The sequence below is a fragment of the Sminthopsis crassicaudata genome, chromosome 2 (assembly GCF_048593235.1).
Source record: "Sminthopsis crassicaudata isolate SCR6 chromosome 2, ASM4859323v1, whole genome shotgun sequence".
Classification (NCBI taxonomy): domain Eukaryota; kingdom Metazoa; phylum Chordata; class Mammalia; order Dasyuromorphia; family Dasyuridae; genus Sminthopsis; species Sminthopsis crassicaudata.
In genome coordinates this window covers 538391486-538413126 of record NC_133618.1, presented here as the reverse complement: position 1 = coordinate 538413126, position 21641 = coordinate 538391486, and the positions used below count along the sequence as shown (strand labels likewise).

At 35.7% G+C, this 21641-nt stretch overlaps 2 protein-coding genes across 2 annotated transcripts in view; one reads left to right on the top strand and one right to left on the bottom strand.

Annotated features, from left to right (window-relative positions):
- AAGAB (alpha and gamma adaptin binding protein) overlaps nucleotides 1-8580 on the bottom strand; it is a 62926-nt gene extending 54346 nt beyond the window's left edge. The window contains exon 1 of the mRNA XM_074294738.1: nucleotides 8363-8580. Within this exon, the coding sequence (XP_074150839.1) occupies nucleotides 8363-8435 (73 nt within the window). The 5' untranslated portion in view covers nucleotides 8436-8580. The remainder of the gene's footprint in view (nucleotides 1-8362) is intronic.
- IQCH (IQ motif containing H) overlaps nucleotides 8580-21641 on the top strand; it is a 296963-nt gene continuing 283901 nt past the window's right edge. Inside the window, exons 1-2 of the mRNA XM_074294733.1 lie at nucleotides 8580-8798; nucleotides 17698-17814. Coding sequence (XP_074150834.1) covers nucleotides 8664-8798; nucleotides 17698-17814 — 252 coding nt within the window. The 5' untranslated portion in view covers nucleotides 8580-8663. The remainder of the gene's footprint in view (nucleotides 8799-17697; nucleotides 17815-21641) is intronic.

Below are 21641 nucleotides of genomic sequence, written 5' to 3'. Positions count from 1 at the left end.
AGGGACCAAATCACAATATGTGTGTGTATATATATATATATATATAATTTCTACAGAAAATGCATCTTGATTCTAAACAAGCAATTTACCAACTACAAAACACAATATATCTGAATTATAGAAAAGTAAATTAAGTCTAATCAATATGAGGACTGATATTTTTGTGATCAACTTTAACCACAACAAAGAAGTAATAAAAGGCAAAAATCTTGAAGTAGCTACAAACAGATGAATACAAACTCTCTCTCCCTCTCTTTGTGTATGTGTCTTCCCCCTCCTCTTTCTCTCTGTCCCACATACACACATATATGTATGTATATGTAGGTGTGTGTATACAAACTTACATATCCTAATATTTAACAAACTTTTAGAGTACCAGCCCTAAAGTCAGCAGGACTTAAATTCAAATCTGGTCTCAGGACACTTAACACTTCCTAGCTGTGTGATCCTGGGCATTTAATCTCAATTTATTAAATTAAATTAAATCCCAATCCCAATTGCCTCAGCAAAAAAAAAAAAAAAAAAAAAAAAAAAAAAAAACCAAAACAAACAAAAACTGTTAACACAAATTAAGAACTCAAAGTTCTTTTATTTAATATTCCTTAATGCTATGTATCATCATTTCTTCTTCTTTTTTTTTTTTTATAAATGACTTAAAATATCAATTCTAGACAGTAAGAATTGTTTCAGAATAATGTTGCCTATACTTTACACGGTTGTAAAAATAAAAATGCAGATGCTATCAAAGACTACTACGCATATATACTGTTCTATTAAACATGGATAGTCTTAGTAGAGAATTTTTATTTTTTTGTTTCAATATTTACAAGAGTCTAAACCACTCTGAAAAAGGAAATTTAAGGAATTTTGAAATAGGAGTCTTAAAGTTGTCTTTTTTGAAGTGATCTCTCTAGAAACCTTTACTAGGTTCCTTACATCATAACCAAGAATTTATATAGTTCTAATATTAAAGGAGTTTGATCCCACCAATTCTCAAAGCATCCTACTGAGATGGGAAGAGATATGGTTTATTACCCCTCTTTTACAGATGTACAGTGGTTATGGTTGCTAGGCTGGTATAATATAAGAAAAAAAAAAGATCCTCCTAGGGATCATCTTCAAATGGAAATCCTCATTGGATGAAAGACAACGAAAAGCAGGAAATCTTGGTTTTAATCTTAGTGCTATCATTAATAGTTATACAAATCTTGGCCAAATCACTTAACCCTTCTGCGCTTTTATTTATTCATCTGTAAAACAGTAGATTTGGATTGGATGATCACTAACACCCTTTCCACTAAGAAAAACTCTCAATTTCTACAATAACTTTTCACTTATTCAAGAAATCAAAATTTTTAAAAAGACTGTAAAATTCTAAAAAAAAAAAAAAAAAAAAAAAAAAAAAAAAGGAAAAAAAAAAGATTAATTGGCACCCTTAAAACAGCATATCCTGAAAAGCTGGGCCTAAGCATCAAAGAAAATATCTGGACATTTATGAAAAAGAATGTGAGTCATTCCTCCAAAAAAGCCCAGAAGTATGCAGGATATTAAACATGAAAATTAACCAAACAGGAGAAAGTTAAACAGTTTCAGATAGAAATAAAAGACTAAGAAGTAAAATATTTGGTTTCACATAGCTGAGGCTAAACAAGGCCAAGTCTATATTTGCAATTTGATTTTTCCTAAAAACAAACAAAAACCTCAGTGGCTGAAAGACACAGAAAATAATCTAATAATATAAAGAATAAAAGATATACCAAAGACCCCAGCTTTTGGGATAAGAACTCAATGTTTGACAAAAATTGCTGGGAAAATTGGAAATTAGTATGGCAGAAACTAGGCATTGACCCACACTTAACACCATACACTAAGATAAGGTCAAAATGGGTTCATGATTTAGGCATAATGAATGAGATTATAAATAAATTAGAGGAACATAGGATAGTTTACCTCTCAGACCTGTGGAAGAGGAAGGAATTTATGACCAAATCAAAACTAGAGATCATTATTTATTACAAAATCAAAAATTTTGATTATATCAAATTGAAAAGTTTTTGTACAAATAAAACTAATGCAGATAAGATTAGAAGGGAAGCAATAAACTGGGAAAACATTTTTACAAAGGTTGCGATAAAAGCCTCATTTCCAAAATATATAGAGAATTACTTCAAATTTATAAGAAATCAAGCCATTCTCCAATTGATAAATGGTCAAAGGATATGAACAGATAATTCTCAGATGAAGAAATTGAAACTATTTCTAGCCATATGAAAAGATGCTCCAAGTCATTATTAATCAGAGAATTGCAAATTAAGACAACTCTGAGATACCACTACACACCTGTCAGATTGGCTAGAATGACAGGGAAAGATAATGCAGAATGTTGGAGAGAATGTGGGAAAATAGGGACACTGATACATTGTTGGTGGAACTGTGAATACATCCAGCCATTCTGGACAATGATTTGGAACTATGCTCAAAAAGTTATCAAATTGTGCATACCCTTTGATCCAGCAGTGTTACTACTGAGCTTATAGCCCAAAGAGATCTTAAAGAAGGGAAAAGGACCTGTATGTGCAAGAATCTTTGTGGCAGCCCTCTTTGTAGTGGCCAGAAACTGGAAACTGAGTGGATGCCCATCAATTGGAGAATGGCTGAATAAATTGTGGTATATGAATGTTATGGAATATTATTGTTCTGTAAGAAATGACCAACAGGATGATCTCAGAAAGGCCTGGAGAGACTTACATGAACTGATGCTGAGTGAAATGAGCAAGACCAGGAGATCATTATATGCTTTAACAACAATACTATATGATGATCAATTCCGATAAATGTGGCCATCTTCAACAATGAAATTAACCAAATCAGTTCCAAAAGAGCAGTTACTGAACCAGTTACGCCCAGTGAAAGAATTCTGGGAGATGACTATGAACCACTACATAGAATTCACAATACCCCTATTTGTCTGCTTGCATTTTTGATTTCCTTCACAGGCAAATTGTACACTATTTCAAAATCTGATTCTTTTTGTACAGCAAAATAACTGTTTGGGGATGTATACATATATTGTATTTAATTTATACTTTAACATATGTAACATGTATTGGTCAACCTGCCATCTGGGGGAGGGAGTTGGTGGGAAGGAGAGGGAAAATTGGAACAAAAGGCTTGGCAATTGTCAGTGTTGTAAAATTAACCATGCATATATCTTGTAAATAAAAAGCTATAATAAAAAAATAAAATTAAAAAAAAAAGAGTAAAAGATATAATGGGATAAATCAGGAGGTTAGGAAGAAGTGTATTGACATTCCAGAGGTGTGGAAATATCATCCTTTATTAGTAAATCATAAGGGTTTAGGATAATATGGAAGGAATTGCCAATAAGGAAGAAAAGGGTTATATAGGGGCCCAGGTAAATTTTTTTTAGGACTCAAGTGGGAAAGTGGATAGAAGAAAATGTAGGAGTCAAGTAAACAACAAAGGAAGACTTTGGCAAAACTAAGAAAGAACTCTAAGAGAGTGTTAAGAACATACTTTGTGTAATGTAATGATGTAATGGCAACAACTGGCTCGTGGCTCAGTGTGCTGTAGTGATGTAATCGTACTGAGGTATTTAAGGAAGTCTCAAGATACAGAAGACTCGCTCAGCCACAGTTCTCAGCCACAGACACTGAGAAAACTTGAGGCTCCAGACTCCAGATTGCAGAATCCATCTTTGACCAGTTTTGTGATGGCTCTCCTACCTCCTTCACTTCTCCATCTAAAGACCAAGGCCCGTCCTGGGACCCTCCAGAGAGCTAGCCCAGACATTGCAAAAGGGGATGAGAAAAGGATCTTGTACTTGACCTCTGGAAAAGGAGGAAAGATTAATGGAGAAGACAGGGAAAGGAATTAGAACTCTTTAAGAAATTAGCTTCTCCTAGATAAGATACTTCTCCTTGCTATATGGGAGAATGTTGATGGACTCATCAGAAAAGACTGATCAGGAAGTTATAGGCTCAGAGAGGATGTATGACCTCAAAAGTAGAAAGATATGAGAAAAAGGCAAGAATAGGCCCTAAAAATAGGGTGATAGGGCATATTCCACAGCATTCCTTTGCCTCTAATGAGAATGAAGAATTAAAGAGATGGAATAAGAACAACATTTCTGATAAAGGTACATTACAAATTAATATGAACTGAAATAGAGATGAGATGGAGAGGCAGGAAAAATTAGGCAAAACAGTACATTTATGCCATTTACGATTTCTTTTTGTGAGAAAACCTTTGTTTCTTGTTTTGGGAAAAGAAAAATAAAAATTTTAAACCAACAATATAAAAAAGAAGAAAAAAAAGCAAAGAACTTGGGTCTGGACAGGAAATTAGAGAGAAAAGGCCAGAATCAAACAAGGAAAAGCAGAAACAAATTACAAAGATTAACAGCTGGCTTAAAAGAAGGGAAATTTTATATAAAAGCATTTAATGAAAAAATATGAACTTAACAGTTATAATTGATGTACATGAATTAAATTTCCCCAAATAAAAATGAAGAAATGAATTTAAAACCCCAGTAATTTGCTACATATGAGAAATACATTTAAAATGTTCAGATTTATGCAGAATAAAAATGAGGCATCAGAAAAAAATTATTATGCCTCTTAAAAAAAAGGAATCATGACCAGATAAGAACAAAAAATGGTAATGTCAAAAGCAACAAGAAAACTACATTCTCCTTAAAAGCCACAAAAACAATGAAAAATAACATCATTAAATATATGTGTACCTAATGTGCACAATATTTAAATTTCTAAAAGAAAAATTAATATTAAATTAACACTGACAATAACACAAGGGTAGGAGATATGAACACTCCTTTCTAAAAATTGGATAAATCAACAGAAAAATGAAAAGGAAAATATAAAACTGAAGAAATTGATGGAAAAATTAGACTTAATTAACAGACACGAAAGAATGTAAATATTTATCAGTATCCTCTTACAAAAGAAATCATGTACCAAAGCACAAAGGAATAATAAATATAAAATTAAAAGGCAGAAACAATAAACATTCTTTAAGAATTATGATACAATAAACATAATTGGAAAAGGGAACAAATGTTTGACATATTGAATGTGTCAATAAAAGAAATTATAGATACAATAATTATGTTAAAGACAACAGTAACAAAATAACAAACCAAATTTCCTGGGATGCAACTAAAGGAGTCTTGAAAGGAAAATTTAGAGTTCTGTCATAGCATATAGTTAAGAAAAATAGAAAATAAACAAGTTAGTAAGTCTAAAACAATTACAAAAGAAGAAATCCTGGAAAATTACAGGAGAAATAAATTTTTTAAAAATAAAAAAACCACACTAAAGACTTTTTTTTTCAAAGATTAATTTTTTAAAATCACTAAAACAGTAAGTAATCTCATCCAAAAAGGGGGGAGGGGAATCATATTACAAAAACAATTCAAAAAATTCAAAGTAAAAAAAAGAGAACAATCAGAAACTATGGACAATTACATGACAACACAAATGAAAATTCAAAGGAAGTGAGTCTGTAGCCACATACACATATACATAAAACCAACTAACAAGATAAAAGAGTTTAAATAGCCCAGTGTCAAAAAAATAGTCATATTAAAAAGAAATTTTAAAAATATAATATAATAAAATATATAATAAATAATAATTTAAAAATAAAAGAAAAACTTAAAAAGAAATAAATGTCATAAACAAACCATAAACAAACTTCTTAAGTATCAAGAAAATACTCAAGAAGAGTATCAGATAGCTTTATAAGTGAATTCTATCAATTATTTTAAATGCTATAAAAATTATTCTCACAATTAAAGACAGGAGACCAAATTCCATTCATGAGCAAAATTAAAAACTATAGTCCTAATACACAAATCAAGGGAGATAAAGCTAAGAAAAAACTATAGCCCAGATGTCATTATTAAATTCTGGTGCAAAGACTACAGAAATATATCCAGAAAAAAATTCACTACAACCAAGTTGGAGTTGTATCAGGTGGCAAAGATGGCTTAGCAAAATGGAAACAATATAACTGACCATTTAAAAAAGATAAACAACAAGAACCACAAAATTTTTTCAATAGCTAAATAAGACCTTTGATAATATATTTCATTCATTCATTTGTAGTCATTTAACTTAAAAAAAAAAAAAAAAAAAAGCCTAAGGAACATAGATATGGAAAGGATAATGCCTGGGCAGCTAGATGATGCAAGGGACAGAGGAGGACCTGAATTCAAAGCTGGCCTCAAACACTTAATAATTCTTAGCTGTATGACCCTAGGCAAGTCACTTAACCCCAATTGCCTCAAAAAACAAACAAGAGATATATCTAAACTAAGAGTCATCATTATTTGCAATGGAGAAATATTAGAAGCTCTTATTGTAGAAAAAGGGACAAAGGAAGGAGAAAAAACATGGGAAAAAACAGGTCCTGTCCCTTTTCCCCATTATCATGTATCACAGACCTAGAATTGTTGCTATTGACAATAACAGAACATGATTAAAGCTATAAATACTAGGAAATAAAAGGTAAAGTTATCTCTATTTGCAGATGGCATAATGATATACAAAAAACAACAACAACAACAAAAACTCCAGAAATTCAGCAAAGAAACATTCTGGTTAATTGTTTATATAAATTTGCTGGTTAAAAAACAAATCTACAAAATCATTAACATTTCTTACTACTACTACTACTACCACTACTACTATTACTAGCTAACATTTAATTGCTTTAAGCTCTTTAAACTGTACAACCTGGTTATTTATTTTACTATATTAGGAATTACTTATATAAATGCAACTACAACATAATTTTGTAGAAATAAATGCATAAGATTTAAAGTGGAAAAATTCATAGACCTTGGCTAGGCTGTGTCAATACAAAATATGAAAAAAAAAACACTCCTATTAAAATTTATTTACAGATTTAGTGTTATATAAATTAAATTACCTATCCCTAAAACTAGCAAAATGGAACTGAAATTAGTTGTATGTTCTCTTTTTGTGTTTAATGATTTCAACTAATTAAGTTTATGTCTTCTGAGAGGCATTTTGAGTAAAAGATGTCATCTTGGATTAACCTCTTGTTTTGTCTTATATGAATAAAGCCACAGGAGTCTGTGTCTTCCAGCCTACTACTACACACACACACACACACACACACACACCCCTCTCATTTTGGGGTCTCTGTTTTTTTTCCTCTTTAAATAAAGAGGTTCATTCTAACTCTAAAATTGTGATGCTACAAATAAGCACCATGTTCTCCTCTCTATAGTTGTGAAAGGGAGCTCTTTAAAGTTCTCATTTTTTATAAAAATAATTTGACATTTACATTCAGGCAACATCCATTTAGAGCTTATTGTGAATATATGGTGTAAGATATTGATCTAAACTTAATTTTTGTCCAGTTGTTCGGGATTTTCCAGAAGTTGTGGTCTACTCATACAAATCTGTGCTGTTGATTTGGATTTGCTCTTGCACTATTTCTGATAATGTAGTCGGTTCCATTAATCTATTTTTGTTTTTCTAATCAGAGCCAAATAGTTGTGTTTTATTTTGGAGTAGGCGGTAGGCGGCGCTGGATTAGCTGGATGAGGGACAGGCTCCCCGGTCTTGAATGGCACAGCACACAAGAGCACAAGGCCTGGAGTCAGGAATGTGACCTCAGACACTTCCGTAACCATGGGCAAGTTACTTCCCTTCTAGTTGCCTTAGTTTCCTCATCTACAAAATGGGATGATAACAGTTCCAGATTATCGTGAGCTTTGGCCAGCGCATGGGACACTAAGCCCCGTGTATGTGTTAAAAACGAAGTTTATGAAGGAAAACGAAAAAAGCCATGAGAACCACGAAAGCTTCCCTCAAAGCTAACATTCTTCATCCTGGTTCACGGAGCTCCCGCACTCGGGGCCAGCACGGAATGCGGGGAGCGTTACTTTCAGTATCAGAGACTACCTAAAAGCTGCGTTAATTAGCAGCTGCTCCCGGGTACCGGAATGTGTGGCGCCCGCCAGAGCCAGTCCCAACTTGGGGGGAGGCCGGAACCGTCAGGACCCCTTAGAGAGCGGGACCAGTTTTCCCCCAGGATAGCCCGGGGAGGAGAGAGGGAAGAGGCCCGAGAACCGGACAGCCCGTGGGCCGGCGGCGGAGGGACAGAACTGGCCGTACGAGCGCTCGGGACCGGTTCCTAAGGGAGTGGGCCGCGGCCCGAGCTGAGCCCGGGCTCGGGAGCTCCGGCCCGGCCCAAGGCCTCAGAGAGGCAGGGCCCTCGGGGGCCCAAGCCAGAGTGTTTCCCGTCGGCACCCCCGGACTCTCGGAAGGACGGCCCGGCTACTCACGGTGAACCAGCCTGTCCCCGGTAAAGGTGGAAGAACAGCTGGTAACGAGCGCACAGGGCACGCCGGCAGCCATCGCAGTCTTCCCCGAGCCGCCTCACGCACGGAGCCACTTCCGCTCGGACCACACCACCTCCTGCACCGGGGGGGGGGGTGAAGACGATGACAGCTCGGGTTCAGAAGCAGCCTCTGAATGTCACGGGCTCGGGGACCCCCGGAAGCGCGGAGAATCTTCCGTCCAAGCCCCTCCTTTATCCCCCTCTTCCGGTGGTTTCTAACGAGCCAGGAAGCGCGTTTCGTCGCCATGGGGACGAAAACACTTTTCTTAATCCCCCCCATCCTTTGGGGAGGCTCCTGGAAGGCTGAATTCATTCTCGCTGCTTTTACCATGGCCGAAGAAAGTGGGTCTTGCGACCCTGTCGGAACCATTTTAGTGAAGGTGGTACAAGCTCTCCTTACTCCTTTCCCTCACACCCTCCGTTAACACTTCCCTTCAGTCCTATGGGCTCTTCTGTGTCCTTTCTAACGTCCCTGTATCCAGCCTGGAATGTACTCAGAAGCGTACTTCCCCATCTGGTTCCCCACGGCGTAGAACCCCTCCCCGTCCTACCGAGAACCCCCGGCCCGGGGCTGGTGAGACCCCGCTTCTCTCTCTTGTCTCTCTCACACACACTCACACACACTCACACACACTCACACCCACACACTCACACACACACTCACACACACACACATACATACACTCACTCACTCACATATACACACAATACACTCACACACTCACATACACACACATATATATGCACACAATACACTCACACTCACACACACATACTCACACCTACACCCACACACAAACATGCTCACACACACTCTCACACACACATATACATACATTCACTCACACATATACACACGATACACTCACACACTTAAATACACACACACTCATACACATACTCACACCTACACCCACATACAAACATACTCACATACACTCTCACACACATACACACACACTCATACACACACATATATACGCACACACAATACACTCACCCACACATACACCCACACTCATGTACACATACACACACTCTTACACACACATACACACACTCACACACATATACACATACACACACACTCATACATACTCACACACACATACTCACACCTACACCCACACACAAACATACTAACACACACTCACACATACTCACATACACACACACACTCATACACACACATATATATGCACACACACAATACACTCACACACACATACTCACACACTCACACATACACCCACACTCATGTACACATACACACACTCTTACACATACACACACTCACACATATTCATACATACTCACACACACTCTTACACACACACATATACACACACTCATACATACTCACACATACACATACTCACGCATATACGCACACACAATACACTCACACACACCACACACACACTCACACATATACACACACACACTCACACTCACACATATACACACACAATACTCACACACCACACACTCACACTCACATACATATACACATACAATACACTCACATACACACACACTCACACTCACACACACTCATACACACACATATATATGCACACACACAATACACTCACACACACATACTCACACACTCACACATACACCCACACTCATGTACACATACACACGCTCTTACACATACACACACTTACACATATTCATACATACTCACACACACTCTTACCCACACATATACACACACTCATACATACTCACACATACACATACTCACGCATATACGCACACACAATACACTCACACACACCACACACACACTCACACATATACACACACACACTCACACTCATACATATACACACACAATACTCACACACCACACACTCACACTCACATACATATACACACACAATACACTCACATACACACACACACTCACACTCACACACACTCACACATACATACACATGCACATGCAAGCACATACATCTTCCACCACTAACTACAACCAGGACCCTCATTAACAGAACTCAACCAATTTTATTGGTTTAAGATTATTTTAAAAAATAAATAAATTAGGAGTACTTTAGTAAACTTAAAAGCACAATACAAAAGTGAGTATATAAAAAGAAGAAAAGAGTATTTCAAGCAAGATTTGCTCATGATGTTATATTTAGAGATATGACAGCTGATGGTGAAAAGAGTTGATTTTTTTTTTCTTTTAGATATTGAGCGGAGAAATCTTTATCAAAAATAGAAAAAAAAAATCTCTTCTTTTGCTAGGTTCTTCTATTCCAGTCCCTAGCTATACCTAAAAAGCACACTCACTTGAAAAGGATATTGAGGAGTCTAGAGGGAAGAGTTCTGATAGCCCTAGATTCCAAATTGTACAAGGGAATAAAAGGACTATGGACCACTCTGGGAGCACTCAATAATCAATAAGCACATATTAAATGTTTGTGCCAGGTACTGGGAATATAAAGACAAAAATAAATTAGTTTCTGCTTAGACATATTAAAATTTTTTTAATTAAAAAGATTAATATCTGATGAAAAATTTGTAAATGCATAAATTCAAAATAAATGACACTTTTAGAGGAGGGTGGGTTATTAGAAAACGTCCTAACTTTTAGTTACTAATCGCAACAACAACAACAATAATAGTAATAGGCTAGCATTTATATAGCACTATTTTCCAGACACTATCCTAGCTAGGTTTTTTATAAATAATATCTAATCTGATCCTCACAACAACCTTGCCAGGTAGGCAATTTTTATTTTACAATAGAGGAGTTTGTTTCTTTAAAGAATTATCTTTTAAAGATCCAACTCACTTCCAGTTGACCAATGATGGACAGAAATAACTACACCCAGAGAAGGAACACTGGGAAGCAAATGTAAATTGTTAGCACTACTGTCTATCTACCCAGGTTACTTATACCTTCGGAAGCTAATAATTAATGTGCAACAAGAAAATGGTATTTACACACATATATTGTATCTAGATTATATTGTAACACATGTAAAATGTATGGGATTACCTGCCATCGGGGGGAGGGAGTGGAGGGAGGGAGGGGATAATTTGAAAAAATGAATAAAATAAAAAAAAAGAAAAAAAAAAGAATTATCTTTTAGTCATAGTCAAGCATTAAAAGTTGTATAGTGTAGACTATACTGGTAGCAGGAATTACAGTGCTTCAGTTATAGGAAAACTTTTTACTTGGGTTAAATGAAGGGTTACTTTAAGATAACATTTAGGAAGAAATGAATAACACAGTCAAAGGAATTGTAGGATTTTAGAACTGGAAGTTCAGGATTTATTTTTTGTTTTTATGGGTGCCATAGACACTTTTTGGCAATCTTGGTAAAGCCTATAGTTTACTTTCTCAGGGTAAATGTTTCCAGATGCATAAGATTATAAGTGAAACAAATGGCATAGTTATCAAAAAATTTTTTTAAAGAAGCTTATGGACCCCAATCTAAGAACTACCATCTAACCCCAACTCTTTTATTTCCAAATAAACTAGGACCCAGAAAGAGTCAGCAATTTGCCCACTTACACAGCAAATTAGTGACAGACTTAGTAAAAGAATACAAGTCTTCTTATTTCCAATCTAGAACTTTAATCTTAAATATAAGCTTTATCTGAAGTTGATCTTTGTACCCAAAGGGCGGAACTTAGTAAGCTTCCAGTAAACATTTACTGAACCTTGGAATAAAAAAAAAAAAAAAAAAAAAATTGGGTTTAAATTCTTCTGACACTAATTGTAGCACTGTGGTCAAATTTAATTTTCCATTATTCCCTGCAGCTTTCTAAATTAAGTAACAAATAAGGGATAGATCTTCAATTGTGAGGTATTTCCCATACAGGTATGGGAAATATATAACTACACCAATGAAATCACAAAAGTAAAATAGTTCATCTAATCATATGATATGTCTATTTTTAAAAATGAACGCAAACTTCTATTTAACTTAATACTTGGCTTATAGCATAGTGGATAGAGTGCTGAATTTAAGGATCAGGAAGATGCCTGTTCAAATCCCACTTCCTACTACCTGTGTGATTAAGGATTTTACTTTTCTGAGTCTTGCTTTCCTCATCTGTAAAAAGAAGTAGTTGAACTGGGTGGTCTCTTATGATAACTACATATTTGAAGTAGCTAATGCTATTATCAGAAATGCTAGCATCAATCTCCTTAAAGTATGGGGACCTTATTGACTTTTGTTAGGTCTTATCAACCCACTATAGTATATTTCACAAGCAGTCATCCAATAGCTACCTGAAGACCTTCAGTGAGAGGATCCTGAGGCACCCCATGATTTTTCTCAACAGTTCTGATTGTTGAAATATTTTTTCCTGATAAATCTAAATTTGCCTCTTTGCAGTTATCGATTTCTCATAAATCTGCCCTCTGGAGCCCATCAGATCCCTTATCAATATGGTAGCCTATTAAATGCTTGACAAGAACTATGTCCTAGCAAATCTTCTCCAATTCCAACATCCCCGTTCCTTCATCCAATCTTCAAGCCATAGGGACTTAAAAGTAACCTCCTCTGTCTATGCTTTTCAGTTTATGTTTCCAAAACCATGGCTCCTAAACTGAATACAGTATTCCAGATGTGGTCAGAACAGAGTGGAAAGCAAACTATAATCCCCATATTCCTAGATGTTTTATCTCTTGATTTAGCACAAAATCACATTAATGTTTTTTGGCTTCTACATCACATCGATGACTCATGTTGTGCATAGATTACACTAAAACCTTGGATCTATGATGGAACAATTACTGTCTAAACATGCTTACTCCCATATTATATTTGTGAACTTGACTACAACTTCAAATGTTAGACTACATTTATAACTACTCGATTTTGCGCCTTAGGACAGCAATGTTCTAATTTTCAGGATCTTTTTTTATCCTGATTCTATCATCCAATACATTAGCTATTCCTCCTTTCTCATCTTGGTGTCATATGCAAATTTGATAGGCACTCCATCCTTATCCTCAGAAAGTCACTGACAAAAATACTAAGTAGCAAAAGGACCATACAGAGCTCTGAAATAGTCTACCAGAGAGCCACTTCCAAGGGAATAGCAAACAATCATTAACAATTATCTTTTTAATCTTAACATTTAACTCATTCTGCATCTAAACAATTGTACTATCATCTATTAGCCAACTTCTTTCCACCTCTCCACAAGATCATGAAATATTCTATTAAATATTTTCCTGAAATCTAAGTAACCTGTGTCTCTATTATTAGTAACCCTGTCACACACAAAAATAAGATTAGTCTGGCACAAGCAGTTCTTGATGATATTTTGTCTATTTATGATAACTGATTTTCTACATGTTAACTCAACATTTCTTTAATAATCCATTCTAGATTTTTTAAAATCTTAAATCAAGCTTACTAGTCGATAATTTGCTAACTTTATCTGACTTCCCTTGTTTTAGAGAAACAATTTAGAAGTTTCAAACGTCTCCAGTCTTGTGGTACTTTTTTCCCCCTACTTTCTGTGATCTTTCGTATATTGTCTAGATGATCTGGAAGTCTATTTGATTTCCATAATTGCAGGATGTCTTGAAATGATTCAAGATTATACAATTAAACTTCATTAATTCTATTTATACTAATCCGGATTTTGTAATATTCAAATAGAGGTTGAATGGGAGTTTACTATATTGTTTAACAAATCTTTTCACTGTATATATGTATATGTATACACACACACAATATGCCAAGGGTACACCCAAAATTTTGAACGATTTACATGGAATAAAAGTCAGATTTTAGTAGTAGATAGAGAATTGGCCTCAGAGTAAGGAACGCCTAGATTTGAGCCCTGAATCTCATCGTATTGGCTTGGCTATGTGATCCTGGGTAAGATGCTGCACCAATGAAATGGCAAATCAATGTCCACAAAGAAGTATAATAGTATTAAAATTCATTTAAGTGCAACAATGAACTGTTCACACAACTTTCTGTAATTTAAGTTTTTATTCTAAACAGACCTCTCTAAATTAGTCTGAATTAGTAAGATTTTAAAGTAGTTACAACCATACTTAAATGTTGAGATCATTAAATAGAATAGTGAATGCCTGTGGTCTAATCTTGGAAAAACTGCTGGGTCATCCTTTTACTAACTGTCTCTCTGCTGTTCAACAGATACTTTCCTATGTTGATTCTAGTTCTCATTAAATGTACTTTCCTCATAGATATTTGTTCCATTTAGCTGTTAGTTAGGGATTAGCACAACTCCAAAGAATTACTTTTATGTTGAAATCAGTAATTGACTTAAAGCAATTCAAAGTTCTTTCATTATTTCAGAAACTATGACCTTAAAAAAAATGTAGGCTAAGGTATTTATGAAGAATTGGCCCTAGATTCATTTAGTAGTTGTTGAATCATTTCAGTCACGTCCTACTTTCCATGACCCAATTTAGAGTTTTCTTGGCAAAGTTGCTAGAGTGGTTTGCCATTTCTTTCTCCAGGATTTTTTTTTACAGATGAGGAAACTGAAACAAACAGGGTAATTGACTTGGTCAGGTCATATAGGTAGTGAGAATCTTAATCTGAATTTAAACTCAAGACCTCCTGACTCAGGGACTGGTTCCCTACCCACTATACCACCTAGCTGTCCTTTAATGTATTTATCTAACTAATATTTATTAGAACTTAATATTGATTAATTTCTCTTAGGCTAGTCAGCAAGGTTCTGGCTTCCTTCCTCTTTTCTCTTTACTTCATGATCTCAGCCAGGGTTTCATTTGTCATCTCCATGCAAGTGACTCCCAGATTTACATATATCCAGTCATATTCTTTCTCCTACATTCCAATCCCACATAATCAAATATGGGTCCTTCTGAACTGGATGTTTCACAGTTACATTAAATTTAACACATGTAAAACAGCTTTTCTCCCAGAACCTGATCTGTTTCCAGACATCTCTATTTCTGTGATGGCATCATCATTTCCCCCCATCATTCAAGATTCACAATTTCATGTTATTCTTTATTATTCTCATTATCTTATGTAAATAGTTATACAGTTTTGTCTATTCCACCTCTACAATATCTCTCACTTCTCCATCTCTCTGTTTCCCCACCATTATTACTTTGCATATTATTGGAATTTCATAAATGTATGTCAATTTGAATTGAGTTATTTTTTATCTACAATTTTAAAAATCCCTTCCATTCTATTATACAGATTCAGTTGTTGTGCCAGGAAGTTTTCTGAAGAACTCTAGCTTCTTCCTTTCTCTGATCTTCTTTCATTGCTTTCTTTCAGACTGTCTCTTCCTTATGCCATTCTCTTGGATTGTACATTGATAAACAAATAGTAGAGCATTAGGGTTATCAGACAAGAGAAGAAGAAAGCTTAGCAAAGATCAGGGGCATAAAACAGGAATATCTTGGCACTACAGTAAAAAAATAGTCTATAAATACCTGAAGGTGTATACTCCAAGAAGGGTATCTAAAAGAGGCATCTAAAAATGTAGGCCTTAGGTATAACTTGTTTTGGCTCTGTTTCACTGGACTTCTCAAATGTTTGCATAATAGAGACTGTAAATCCACCAGCAGCAGGAACAATTTGGCTAAAATAAACATAAGATGCTAAAACCTTCATTCTTGGTGCCTGCAAGCAGTGGTGTACACAAGTGCCAGTCTGTGCATTGAAGTGTCACTTAAATGCCATTTTGTGCTGAGCACAAATGACCAGATGTGTCTCCAAGTCTGTGATGCCTGTAGGTAGAAGAAGCAAATTCAAATGTTCTGAATATTTGTCATTGTGGGAGCACTAAATAGTAATCGATGACATTGGTTGGATTTAAAATGTGAAAAAAGTAATCACTAATAGAAAAAAGGTAAATGTTTCAAAATGCCTTTAGGAACCCAGTTTGTAGGTTGTTGGTGTGACTGTTGCTGAAACAGGTGTTAGGTTCATAAATTTGCATAACAAAATGTTTTTCTTGTGGCAGCAGCCCATACAATAATTAGGGCCATCTGTATTTATTCATTTGAAGTTTGGTTTCTAATATAAATGTGCAAAGTCACATGATATTCAATACCATTGGGCTGAATCCACTCCAAGTTTTCATGACATCAAAAAGGTGGTTGGGTACCTTTTCCCAAGGAAGATACCAATCAAAGAAAGACATTAAAGAAGGAAAATATTTTGGCTTCTATTATGGATCATATTCCTTTCTGACTCTATAAAAATAGGTCTTTGAATATTCAACAGATGGCACTGATTCTGCCAAGCCACAAGAAGGAAAGATCTACCCAGGAAGGAAATGTAATAGGCTCCATCCAAACATTTAAAACATCCTTTGAAATGCATTATTCTTTTCCTCTTGTATTGTTCTGTTTGAGTGAGGTCCTGGGATAACTTTGCCCTTTTCTCACTAGAAGCTTGATGCTTCTCTCTTCTTAAACCAACCTTAGACAATCACAATCAGATAACAGAGTTTGCACAAAATAGTTTATTTGCTCAATTGGCTGGTGAAAACACAGAAAATGAATGACAGAGAGCAGGTAGTACAAAGGAAAGAGAATTGGATTTGAAATTAGAAAACCTAAGTTTGATACTTGGCATGTGTGTAAGATTAATCAGTTGGCTTCTGATCTTTAGTTTCCCTATCTGTTAAAAAGGGAAAAATAATATTTATAATGTCTATTTCATACTGCTGTGAAGAGAGTTCTTTGTAAACTTTAAAGTCCTGTAAAAAAAAGTGAGTTATTACCTAAATAAGTTAATGGTCACTTAATCTTAAATAATTTCATAAATTATCTCTTCTTAGAGGTTCCTTGAGGACACACTTTTTGTCCCTTTGTCCTCAGTGCATAGTAAAATGCCTTATATGTGAAGGGCACTTAATATATAATTGCCTTAATAGGACTGTTGTTTTTTTCCAGTTTGTTCTGCAAATGCTCAACTTTCTTAGGACCTCTAATTTACTATTTTAGGGTTATAACAACCTGTGGACAAAGGAAGCCATTTGATAGAGCCTAGGCAGCCAAGATAGGGAAGAAAAAGCAAAATGTTACTGGGGAATTTTCATTTTTCATACTACTAAATGCTAGTTACATGATTAGTATTTCAACATTCATTGAAATTTGTGTATTCAGCAATTGTAGTTCTAAGCACTATTACACAATACAGGTTATTTCATTTCATCTACCAATCCAAGTTACCTAAGATAAACCTGAAGGATACATATATGCATGCCTACACCTGAGTTTTTCTATTATTTTAATATCTAATATTTGATGTTTCTTTCTGCCTCCAGGTTCAAGATGACCTTTATCAACTAAAAAGAGAGCTTCATATTGCACATGATGGAAAAGAACATATTGACATTCAGGCTCTTGAAAAAGCCATCGAAAGAACCAAGTTGGGGATAAGAGTATGTAAATCTATGTTTTGGATGTGAATTTTAAAATCATAAGGACAATCTCTTTTTAAAAAAAGTTAAAAGGAATTTTTATATCATTTCAGGGTCTAGTAACATACTAATCTGACTGCTCTCTTCTTTAACCACTCATTGTCATCCTGATGATATTTTATCCTAAAAATATAAGATCATGCTCTAACAGTAATTCCCATATAAAGGATCTTAAGAATGATCTAATAAAAATTTAGAAAATTGCCCCTATATTATTAAAAATGAAAACCATGTTTATACCTAGGTTATGCTTTGGACTAAAGACCTATGATTTCATGATGAGGTTTGGCTCAGGGCAGAGAGTTATGGGAACTCCCTTCTGGTCGGTGCAGGTCCTTCATAAATAAATTTACAAACCTGAAAAATTAAGACTGGCAAAAAGAAGTTGATTGGGACTTGGCATTGGGAAGTTAGCCTTTGCTAGGAAAATTGACTTCCAAGTGGCAATGTCCTGGCAAAGAGACAAAGGTCTAGCAGAGAAGTCCCGAAAAAGAGGTAAAGAGGAGTAAGATCCTGTTAGGGAAATGTGTGAGAGAGACAAAGAGAGGTTAAGGCTGAAAAGAGAATGTCTTTTCCATAGAAATTTTCCATTTGAATGAGTGTTCCTGGACTAATTTCCTATTCAATAAAGTTGGATAGAAATCTGGATCTTTAGCTCAGGCTAAGTAGGAGTGGTTCTGAACTCAACTAGTCTCACCCAGATAACAGAATGAAACATCTTGATTCCCTGGGACTGGTCTCTCAGGGAAGAGCTTCTTTGAGAGAGTTTCTCAAGCATTCCCACCAAAGTCTGAGAGAGAGAGTGAGAGAGAGAGTTTCAGATCTCTCCTTGTCATTAATTGACAAAAAGAATCTAGAGAGGAAGCTCTCTTGACCTATGCAGATCTGCTCCATTCTGCAACTTCTGATTTTAAAGGATTGTTTACCTAGAGCCCCAAGATTATTTAATCCAGACCTTCCTAAAGCTAAGATAAGCTTTTTTTCTACTATACCACAGATGCCTAAATATAAGAAAATATGTATGTGAAATAATAAATAGGAGAAGTAGAAGCCAAAGCAGTCTATGTACATAGTTACTACAAATATGCAGAGAAGCACTTCGGTTCTCACTAACAAAGACTGGGATAGGGCGTCTCAAACTCCCTAAATCCCTAAAATAATCTCCCTAAATAATCAAAAAATTATGGAACTCCTGGTATAGATGCTAAAAGTAAATTGAAATAGCAATGGTTATCACCTTGGCTGTGGGGTTTTCCCCTAATTCACTACATATTTATGAAAATCATGAAGGCAGCGATTCTAGAACAGTGATTTTGTGATCTGTTGTGCATCATAGTCGGGGGTCCTATGCCTCTAGGCAGTGTGTTCTTAATCTTTTGTTTTTTGCCTGATGCCACTGATCCTGTTGGCAATCTGGTAAAACTATGGACTCCTCAGAATAATAGTTTTAAGTATGAAATAAAATATTTGTAGGATTACAAAGAAAACCAATAATAATATTATTATTTTTTTAAAAATTTAAGTTAAAAAGTTAAGAATCCCTTCTGTAGACCATCCCTTCAGGAATAAACTAAGTCTTTGATATTTTTTTCAGTCATTTATATGCTATGTAATCACAGAAAGCAAAGCACTGTCATCTTGTCCATAAAAGCAGAGCAAGTCAAAAATATAAATTCCCCAATATATAGCTAAATTATTCAACAACCAACAAATATCCTTCATTGTCCGGCTACTCAACTCATTACCTTGTTTCAATGCCACCATTCTCCTGTCACCTCTATTACAGATTATGTCTTGTAGATACCTCCTTCTGTTCTTGGAATGCCAATGACCAGTGGAAAGAATTGTTCCAATCCTTGGATTTTACATTAAGGAAACTAAGGCCCCGGAAGAGGGGATCCCGGAACTCTGAAAATCCTTGAAGGAGAAAATGTCCTTCAACTCTACCTCAATAAGGGACACTGCCCCAAGTCTTTTTCCTTTAAATGAATTTAAGTTTTGACTTCTTGAGGGGGGAATGAAGAGGAAACCCCAAAACTTTGAAAACTCCTTAAAAGAGAAAACCTCCTTGGACTCTGCTCAGGGAGGGGACTCCACCCTAAGCACAAACAGTTTCATCTTTATCTGGCTTAGTCCCAAAACCCATTGAATTCAATTCAAATTCTAACCCTGGCTGAAACCCAGCCAGGAGCCAACCTAGGACTCCACCCACAAGTCCCCTTCAGCTTGTAGCCAAAGCCCCCTATTATAAAAAAGCCAGACTGGAGCCCTCTCTTTGCAGAGATTCCAAACATGGCAGTCTTATGCCTTGCATGCCAAGAATCACTGATTCCAGTGCCCTCTTATCTCTACCTTCACCTTTATTAACTAGACTTTAGCTTTACTTCCAAACCCCATAATAAACCTCTTTTATCAATCTAGGTTTTTTGGGTCTATAAATTCCTTTACAGGGAACTCTTTCACCGCCACTGGACCTCATTTAACTCTGTATCCTGAATCTAAAGGGGTTTCAGGGGAGCTCTATTTGACTATTTTTACCCCAAATCTGCCACTAGACCTCAATTAAACCCTAATTTCATTTAGGTACCCCAATTCCAGACCTCATCAACTTGACTTGGTCAGGGTCACAGAGATAATTAGTAGAGTCAGACTTGATAGGAAGTTTTACTCTTAAGTTCCAGTTTTCCATATCCTATCTAAACAATATTTTCCAGGGTTATCTGAAGAACAATCTCTTACCAGTATCCATACTATTGTTAGGTCAAAATACATTGACCTCATTATTCTGGGAGACATTCTAACATTTTCTACTATGAATTCCAAGGCCTTAAATAGAAATTTAGGCAACTTCTATAGATCTCTCTACAAAAATAAGCCAAATTCTGGGATCTTGCCCCAGTTCATCTGGAGAGCATTTCACCACTCTTCAACTTACACTCAGAAGAGAACTTTTAAAGAAAAAAACAAAGGAGTCTCTGGCATTAGAGAACCACTGAAACTTGCTCATCCTGTAATGTTTTCATATATTATCTCCAAACCCAATCCAGATATACTCTTCTTTACCATAACCTTGAAACAGCTGGCACAGTGTTATGTCTGTTACATCCTTCTCTGCTTCACAACTTGTTCTTTTAAGTTTCTCTATCTAGTCCTGAGCATAAATTCCCCTTATCAAAAAATCTCCTCCTGATTGATAAAACATCACCTGTATGTTCCCTTTTAGTGCTGCCTCACTTATTTCAGTTGGGTCTCCTCAGTATCTCTATTACTCCGTCTTAAACATTGATCTAGGAAATCTTCACATGAATCTGTCACTATTTTGGTCTTACCAAGCAGCTATTTAACCGGTCTCCAAAAGAGTAGGACCAATGAGCCTAGTAATTAGGGACAATCAATAGAATCAGTGAATGTCCTTCTTCCCAAAACCCAGAAAAAAGTTGCAAGTTGTGATCAGGAAAGGTAAATTAAAGATTATGAGGAACCAAGCTAAAAAACATCTAAACACTAAATCCAAAAGACAAGGAGATAACAGGAATTCAGCAAAGAGCCTATCAGAGGCAAAGCACTAAAACATAGAGAAATAGATGTCAGCAAGCTAATGACTGGTCACGTTTAATATCCCTTGTTCTAAGCAGTGTTCTTAGCAAGTAATTCTTGGTCCCTTCTTTTTCTGTTGTCTCAGTACTGGTGTGGTTTTATGTTAACATCACTAAGAACACTCTACCTCCTTCGGAGTCAAGTCATGATTTGATAGGATAGCCTTTTCCAAAATCATGGAACTGACATTG